Raw genomic sequence first — 8,856 nt, forward strand, 5'->3', positions numbered from 1 at the left:
CTGGCAATGCCCATCAGCAGGGACTGGGTACAGCTGGGGAGCTCCTGCCTGGCCCCTCCCATGTAAACTGCTTCCTGGCTCTTTGGCAAGCTCAGGCTACTGAGCCCTGATCCTCCACCAGCAGCTGAAGCAAGAGGGGCTGGGGGCAGGCAAATCCTCACCCTGCAGCACAAGGAGCCTGGAGCAGCGAGGGACACAAAGGAGAGCCAGAAGAACACCACACAAGCAAAGTTACCATTACTAAAATACTGGTTTGCATTTATTCTCCCAGTTATGCAGCTCTGTTCACTGCTGCCAAGTCCACCACCGAGGCAGACTGGAAGGCGATACCGGCAGAGCTGGGCACACGTCCTGGGAGCAGAGCTCCTGGCAGCAGCTGAGCCCAGCACTGCTCCCAGCCAGGGCTAAAGCTGCCCAGGCGAGTCTGTAACGCCGCTGGGTGCTGCCTGCACAGCCAAGGACAGCAGGCAAAGCACACCACGGGCCTGGCACAGCCCACACGGGAGCTGTGACTGGCACCTCCTGCTTCTGTGCCACCTGCCCCGAGCTGGGGAAGGAGAGCAACACCACGGCCATGCCCGTGGGAAAGGCAAAACCAGGGAGCTCAGCACAAACCAGGGCGACACGGGGAGCGACAAACGCCCGGCCCGTGGAGAACAGCAGGTTCTGAAGGCACTGGCCCCTCCTGGCCCCGGAATGTCACAGGGACACCCTGCGGGCGTGGGTGGCAGCTCTGGTGCAAAGGGTTCAGGGCACGGAGTGGCACCACGAGGTGCTGCGTGGGCTGTGTGCCAGCACCCCCTCCCCGGGCAGGGCACCCCGGTGCCAGCTGGGGCCGCTCACAGCAGCGGGCAGCCTCTGCGCTTCTTGTTCTTCCTGACCTGCAGGCCAGCACGGGTGGCCATCTCAAACACCTCCCGCACCCCTTCCTTCGTCTTGGCCGAGCACTCCAGGTAGCCAAAGGCATTGATCCTGTTGGCCATGTCCCTCCCCTCCTCCGGCTTCACCGGCTCCTAGGAAGCAGTAAAAACAGCGTTTGGAAACATTGCCAACAACAGCAACTGCCCCTGGGGCATCCAGCCCCTCCCGACGGGATCTGGCGTGGCAGAGGTGCCCTGCTGGCTGGGGGACCCAGGACTGTCCTCACCTGCTTCATCTTGGCCAGCTCCCGCCGCGTGTGCTCATCGTTCCGCAGGTCCTTCTTGTTCCCCACCAGGATGATGGGCACATTGGGGCAGAAGTGCTTCACCTCTGGCGTCCACTTCTCAGGGATGTTCTCTACAACAAGCACACGTGGAATCTTAGGAGCTGAAGGGCTGCTACCGCACAGCCTCCTCACAGAAACCAGCCCCAAGCTTTTCCTGTTGGAGCAGGGAGAGCTCCCTCACAGCATCCTCCTCTCCCACCATCTCTGCCCAAGTTCCCAGCATTTCCTCAAGTGCACACGAAGTCAGGGGATGAAGGGAAGGCTCTGGCATCCTCAGGGGGCAGCACAGGGGCTTCCCTGACCCCAGGGGGTTCAGTAGCAGCACCGAGCCCTGTGGGAGCCCCAGGTCCCCCCTCAACCCCCGGTCCCTACCGAGGCTGTCCGGGCTGTCGATGGAAAAGCACATGAGGATTACATCTGTGTCTGGGTACGAGAGGGGCCGCAGCCTGTCATAGTCCTCCTGTCCTGCTGTGTCCCACAGGGCCAGCTCAACCTGACAAGGGAGAAGGACATGGCTCAGTGGCTCTGCAGGCCAGGAGTGACAGATTTATCTTCCTCAGGTACAGTTGTGCTCTTCCTCAAAGCGGGGCAGGTTCAGTGTGACCTGGAAATGCGGGAGCCGTGGGGCTGCAGGTGCCTCCGAGCACACAGAGCAACCCTAGAGCAGCACTGGGCAGTGGCACTGCCAGCACAGACACACAGCAAGGGGCTGGGAGTGGCAGTGGCCCTCACCTGCTTCCCATCCACCTCGATGTCAGCAATGTAGTTCTCAAACACGGTGGGCACGTACACCTCGGGGAACTGGTCCTTGCTGAACACGATCAGCAGACACGTCTTTCCGCAGGCACCGTCTCCCACGATCACCAGCTTCTTCCTGATGGCTGCCATCGCTGTGGGGACACGAGCAGGTGAGCAGGACAGAGGAGCATGGGCAGTTCATGCTCCTGGGCCCCCCAGTTCCCGTGCACAGCAGCCTGGGGGATAGCAGACACCAGCACCTGGGGCACATCCTGCTGTGAGCAGCCGTGATAGACAGGACAGAGGCTCCCCCAGCCCTTTGCCAGACACCCTCCAGCTACCACACACACCAGCTCATGGGCACCACAAGAACCAGCCCAACTGGAACCTTTTACACCCAGCACTGCTACTGTGGCTGGGAGAACTGTCCCAGATGTGGGCAGTGCTGGTGGCCACACGCAGGGACCTCATGGGAGTGCCTTCCCCAGATATCCAACTCTCCCTGGCTTTGCTGTGCTATCACCCAGGTAACCAGGACTTCAGACAACCTCAGTTTATTTAAAATAAACCCATGCACATGCTGGGTTTATTTTAAATTATAAATTCTTCAGGGCAGAAACTGCTCCGGGTTTCACCACAGCACGCTCACCAGACCCCAAAAAATCTGATCAGCAGCTGGAACACGCCAAGCCAAGCTCTTGGGGGTCTGGGCAAGCAGGACCTCTGTGACTGGCACCTGGCACCTGGCTGGCCCCATCCCAGCCTGTCTGAAAAAAGAGCCTTTGCCACAGAACCAAGAGAGCCAAGGCTGGCAGTGGCAGCGGGAGAAGCTGCCAGTCATCACTCAGCACACTGAGCTGAAAGCCCACAACTAAAGCAGGGAGGCTTTCTGCCCCAGGGGAAAAGGATGCAGTTCTGCAAGGAAAACTATGCCTTTGCATCCCTCACTTTCAAAAGGGGTTTATGGCTGAGCCTGGGAACGGGCCAGGACAATGCTACAAAATGCCTGGCACAGCATCTGAATGAGGCATGAGAAAATCAGCCAGAGTGGGATCACATTCCTCCCCAACCTTGTGACCAAAATCTCTTTTCCATCCCCAGAGTCCCAGTCCAAAGATCCTGACCCACTCCTTCCATGCCTTCAGCACATCACCAGCTCCCTGTCCCTGCAGAGATCCTGGAGTGATGCAGGCTGACACTTCAGGCTTTGATCCCTGAAAATTCACACTGCTCTGGGGGAAATTACAGGTGACCAGGAAACCTCTGTGAAGGCAGGGATGTTCCATGCTTTCCCTCTCTGCCCCATCCCTCTCCAAAGCCAGTGCCCAGGCAGCAGCTGGGAGCCTGGGGAAGGGTCACAGGAAATAACCTTGTGGGGAGAACACACACATCAATCTTGGTACACTGAGCTGTGAGCAGTGGGAGTGGATCATGCTGGGATCACTCCAGGATTACTGGGATCACCTTGGGAAGGCCAGAATATCACAAGTCTGGCCTTTTGCCAGGGCATTCACACCGAGCCTTAACAAAAGCCAGGAATGTGTCCCTGCCCCAGTGATCCCAGCACAGGGTGAGTCCTGTGCCAACAGAAAAGGGAGAAAAAGGGTAAAACAGGAGTCTGGCTGCATCATAATTAGCTGCAAGGGAAGGATTAAGAAATGAGCCTGAATGGCTGATTCACATTCCAAAGGCAGGCTGCAGACCTACTTGTCTCATCGACGGCACCCGTCACACAAACCCCGCAGACGTTTCACAAATCAAACTCCACAATGGTTTGGGCAAAAGAGACGGAGTTTTCACCCATCCCCAGACCAGACCCTGCTTAGTCATGGATCTTTGTAGGTTCCAAGCACTTTGGTTCACAAGCTGAGGCAGGAATGGTTCATGGCTGCTGAGTGCTCTGGAGCTGTTAATAAAAATAGAAAGCTGGCACTTGTAAGGTGAGAAGAGTGACAATCAAGGGCTGCATCCGGGAGGATGTGAAGTTCCTCAGCTGAGATCCTTGGTGGCAGGCACACATCCCAGTGGAGCAGCATGTCTACAGGAAGGTGAGCACATTTGTGCAACACTGAAGTCAGAGAAAAAAAAAAAAAGTACTCCAAAGGGCCCCTTTTAGGGACCAGGGGCACTTTTTAGGGAGGCAAGTGCTGAGCATGGAATGGGAAAAGCTGCTGTCCCTATTCCTCATGTCCTGTTGCTCCTGCCTGTACCAGCTGGGCCAGGCAAACCCACAGTGCCACAGAATCATTAAGGCTGGAAAAGACCTCCAAGATGCACAAATCCAACCCTTGTTGCAAACCATCCTTCTTGTCTGACCAAAGGCTCGTCCAGCAGCATGTCCACAGCACAGAAAAAGGAGGGCTTAGGAGAAAAAAGCCTGTTTACTTGGACACAAAGCTTCATTGCCCACAGCAAAACATGATACACCTTGTGGTTCCGTATCTCCAAGAAGAAAGGCAGTTTGGGCCGTGCCAATATCTAACCCACAGCACCACATAGATGAGAACATCTGCATTGTAAGGAGCAGCAAGGACACAAACACCCACCCCCAGATGGACACCAGGATCTGCTCCCACCCAGCCTGCAGACGCTGCTCCTGCCTACACACCACCCTGTGAGGGGACAGCAGATGCCCCAGACCGAGCACAGAGCACCCCGAGCTCCTTCCCACGGCCTCCAATGTCCTCCCTGACCTGGGCTGGCTCCGGGCCCCAGCAGCTCCCAAGTCCAGCGTGATGCTGAGCGGTGACTCAGAGGGCAGAGGCACTGTCCCCACCCAAACTCTCAGCACAACTCATTCCATTACTCAGGAGAGCCATCCAGAAATAGCCCATTACTAATCCAGAGCTGGTGTGCAAAGGCGAGCAGGGCAAGGAGGCTGGAAGAGGTGTGAGCCCCAGGGGTCAGCTGGGTGCCCCCATCCATGCCCTGCAGCCAGCAGCTGGCACAGCAGCGATGCCAGCAGCTCTCTGCTCTAGGAGAGATGAGCTGCTTTGCCAGTGGATGCTCTGTTGCTCAGCAGGATGAGGCCAGTCCCTGGGATGAGGATTCTGATGCAAAGGTCTTTGCACTGTCGCCAGATTATGAGCAGATAAAAAGTGGAAAACATGAAGACGATTTCATGGAGACAAACAGGGCAATCCCAAGTACAAATGCTGAAGAATTAAGAGAGAGCAGTCCTGGCAGGAAGGACGCGGGGGTGCTGGTGATAAAAAGCTCAATATGACACAGTAGTGCTCACTGGCAGCCCAGAAATGCCTGGGTGTGCAGGGCTGATCCCCCAGCGTGGGCAGCAGATGAGGGGGGGATTCCCTGCCCCACTCAGGTGAGACCCCACCTGCAGAGCTGCCTCCAGCCCTGGGGCTCCAGCACAGGGAAAACACAGAGCTGCTGCAGCAAGACCATGGAGCTGGAGTCCCTGTGCTCTGGAGCCAGCCTGGGAGACCTGGGGGTGTTCAACCTGGAGAAGAGAAGGCTCTGGGGAGACCTCAGAGCCCCTTCCAGAAGAAATACTTCCCTGAGAGGATGGTGAGGCCCTGGCACAGGCTGCCCAGAGCAGCTGTGGCTGCCCCATCTTTGGAAGTGTCCAAGGCCAGGTTGGACAGAGCTTGGAGCAACCTGGAAGAGCAGAAGGTGTCCCTGCCCAGGGCAGGGGGTGGAACAAGATGAGCTTTAAGGTCCCTTCCAACCCAAACCATTTTGGGATTCTATGATAATCTGAAGACAGCTTTTCCACAACTGCCATCAGGCCAAATGATTAAAAGCACACAGTCATTCACAACAGACATGTAAATTGGGATTTTAAACTCTGCCAAGTGCCAACCACCAAAATTACAGCCAACACTGCCCAGCCCACACTGGCAATCCAAACTGGCAGCTCTGGGGTGTGAGCAGCACTCGCAGGGCCCTGCTGGAGATGCCTCCTGCTCATCCATGGAGATAACAAAAGGGAACAGCAACTGTGTGCCAGCACTTCCCACTGCCAGCCCCCTCAGGGCTCCGGTGCCCATCCCTGCACCTGCTGCTGGGGGTTTAATCTGTGCCAGCACCTGCCAAATCCTGAGCAGGCATTCCTTCAGCTCACCACAGAGCTGCAACATGACCCCAGACTGCTCTGTTCTACTTTCCAAGCAACTATTCTAAAGCTAACACCATAAAATCACCATAAAATCACCATAAAATCAGCCAGGCTCCAGGGCAGCCCTTGTGTTGCTGGTCTCTCCCAGCCTTGTGCCTCAAAATGTGAAGTTCCTGCTGAGCAGGATATGGGGAATTCCTCCAGCAGCAGGATGTGTCCATCATCCAGTGTCTGCTATGGGGCTCAGGAATAGCAGACAAAGATGTCAGTGCTTTGAAGGACTCCAACCAGGGGCAGGAATCTTTCAATGAACCTCCTTGGCCAGACTCAACTTCCTAGAGGTAACAGAGGGGTTTTGTTCCAAAGCAGAAATTCCCAAGCACTGCTGACGGCCCCACCCCAGTCAGACCAGTCACACCAGGGATCACAGCCCTGGCCAGAGGCACAGCTCTGAGTCAAAGAGGGCAAAGAGCTGTGCTGGGAGCAGCCCCTTGGCAGGGACACTGCCCACAGGGATACCCCCAGTGCTGTGGGGCAGTTCCACTACAGAAATAGTTTCAGCAGTTTGGACTCACTGGTACAATGATAAAGTAAGGAAACTTCCAAATTAAACCCCACAGGAATGTCCACTGAGGGGAATTTCATTTGCTGACATACCTAAGCCATGGCCAAGGTAGTACAGGACAAGCACAGGAGGGACTCTTACTACAGAATCATGGAATCATTAAGGCTGAATGGCAGAAAACATTTCCAAAAAGGGCTGGAAGCAAACAGCTGTGCTGAGGGGAAATACAAAGGGCAGGGCAGAGCTTGGGATTGCAGCAAGACCATCCAAGTGGCGCTGGCTCTGGCAAAGCAGCATCTGTAATTTCATGCTCATCCAGCCCCCAGGCTGGCCGAGCTGTGCAGTTTGTGCAGCACAGAGCAGCCCTCAGCCCTGGCCAGCAGATCCTCACTGACACCCAGGGCTGACCCACGCCCACCCACACCACCACTGCCCACTGCTCACCTGCCATCCCTCTGCTGCCAGAAGCAAAGACCAAGGAAAATGTCTGTATTTACCACGGAGAGCTGCCTGAAACCTTCCTCAGACCTCCAGACCTGCTATATCCAAATGACAAATGATTGTCAAAGTAGGAGCTCAACCCAGGGCTCAAGTTTAGACCTTTCCCATGGTTTTGGAGATATTTGTGCACAACCAGGCAGGCTGGGCTTAACACACACTCCAGTGGAAAAGGGCAACTTCCCAGACCTAGACCTGGAGCAAAGTGTCCAGGGTGGCTCGTTTTCATTGCTAAATCCCCCAAAAAACATCCACAAGCAAAACAGAGAAAGAAACTTGGAACAGAAGAATTTGAAAGCCTAAACAAAGCTCAAACCACAAGTGTTTGAGCATTGTGGGAAAAGCTGCCTGCCCTTACCTCCTTTTCCAAAGGACATCATGCCATGTTCTTATTTTACCTCCTGCAGTAGTGACAGCCTTCCCAGCCTCACGGTAGCGCAAATGTCTTGTTGAGAGCTCCAAACAACATGCCACAATGTCAGCAGGTGCCTGTACTTGTGCAACGCCTGCCTGCCCCAGCGCCGATCAATATCTGCTAATACAATTCCTTACTTTTCATGTCAGTGCGCCTCTCCAGTGCAAACAGCAAGTCGGGAGGTGAGCCTGGTTAAACGCTCCTGAAAACCTGTAGGAACATAGTGACTTGGCTTATTTTCACTTACATATTTCCCTGGAGAAGCTGTAGCTGTCAGGAACCTGGATGCAAGCAGAAGTCCATAAAATCTCATGCAGTGTCTACCTGAGCTGAGGAGGAGGAGCTGGACATAAACTGAAACTGTTTGGACACCAAAAGCACTTGGCAAAATAGAAACAAAATGCGACTGGTCCCCATGACACGCAGCCAGCCAAACCACTGCCTCTAGTGTCCGGTTTCCCCACTGGAACACTTTCCCAGGGATATCAGCTTGAGGGGGCTCAGCCGAGCCCCTGCTCCCAGCCCACTCCACGCAGATGCAAGCCAGGGATCACAGTCCCGTTCTCCCGGGGGTGTTGGGAGGCTGGGGCTGGCTTTAGGGAGGTTGGCGGCCACTGAGAGACTTGGCTGCCAGACTGCTAGTGCTGGAAAAGGCCACGCAGTCATGCTTTTGGAATGCTCCCCTGCTCCTAAGACATTACACAATTATTTCCCCTCCCCGCAAACCCCCCTAATATAAATGTTTAAGAATGAGCTCAGCAGTAAAGAAAGAGAACTTTTTTTCCTTTTTCTGAAGAAAACACAGAGCGGCCACTCCATGAGCAAGGCTGTACATGGGGACACTGCTGGAGCGGGGGCTGTGGGGATGGATGTGGGATGGGGCAGCAGCCCCCAGGCTCCCATCCCAGGTCAGACACTGCCTGGGTAGACCAGGCAACTTGGGACCCACAGCCCAAGGCCACCCTCAAGGGATGACAACCTGCATCAACTGAAGTGCAGCTGACCCACCCTCACCACACCCAGGGACCCCCACCCCAGGCACGTCCACCCCACCCTGTCCCACTGCACCCCACCCAGCAGCCCGGCTGGGCCACCCACCCTATGCCCCATTTCCCCACCCTTGCACTGACCCCACACCCCAGTAACCCCACCTTTGAGCCCATAACCAGTAACCCCACACCCCAATAGGAACCCAGATCTCAGTCCCTCCAAACCCGACAAGGAAACCCTGACCCCAGCTCCCCCAAGCCCTGTTTCTCCGGACTCCACCAGTAACTTAGACCCCACCGCAACCACTAATCCAGACCTCAGTTCCTCCAGATCCCAGCTCTGCCCCCCCTCCCCACCGGTATCCC

General features: G+C 55.7%; 1 protein-coding gene across 3 annotated transcripts; it reads right to left on the reverse strand.

Moving 5' to 3' along the window:
* Positions 1-226: 226 nt before the first annotated feature.
* On the reverse strand, positions 227-7,916 carry RHOC (ras homolog family member C). Of its 3 annotated transcripts, XM_015650612.3 has the most exons (6): positions 7,445-7,916; positions 7,033-7,127; positions 1,940-2,097; positions 1,580-1,700; positions 1,148-1,278; positions 227-1,013 (listed from the first exon to the last, which is right to left on the reverse strand). In XM_015650612.3, exons 2-6 carry the CDS (start codon positions 7,037-7,039, stop codon positions 840-842), a joined length of 591 nt encoding a protein of 196 aa, XP_015506098.1. In that variant the 5' UTR covers positions 7,040-7,127; positions 7,445-7,916; the 3' UTR covers positions 227-839. The 3 variants fall into 3 exon arrangements, with proteins under 3 accessions (XP_015506098.1, XP_015506097.1, XP_015506099.1); XM_015650611.3 differs by lacking the exon at positions 7,033-7,127 and having other exon boundaries at positions 7,445-7,892; XM_015650613.3 differs by lacking the exon at positions 7,033-7,127 and having other exon boundaries at positions 7,639-7,737.
* Positions 7,917-8,856: the final 940 nt, after the last annotated feature.

This window comes from Parus major, chromosome 26 (assembly GCF_001522545.3).
Source record: "Parus major isolate Abel chromosome 26, Parus_major1.1, whole genome shotgun sequence".
Taxonomy (NCBI): domain Eukaryota; kingdom Metazoa; phylum Chordata; class Aves; order Passeriformes; family Paridae; genus Parus; species Parus major.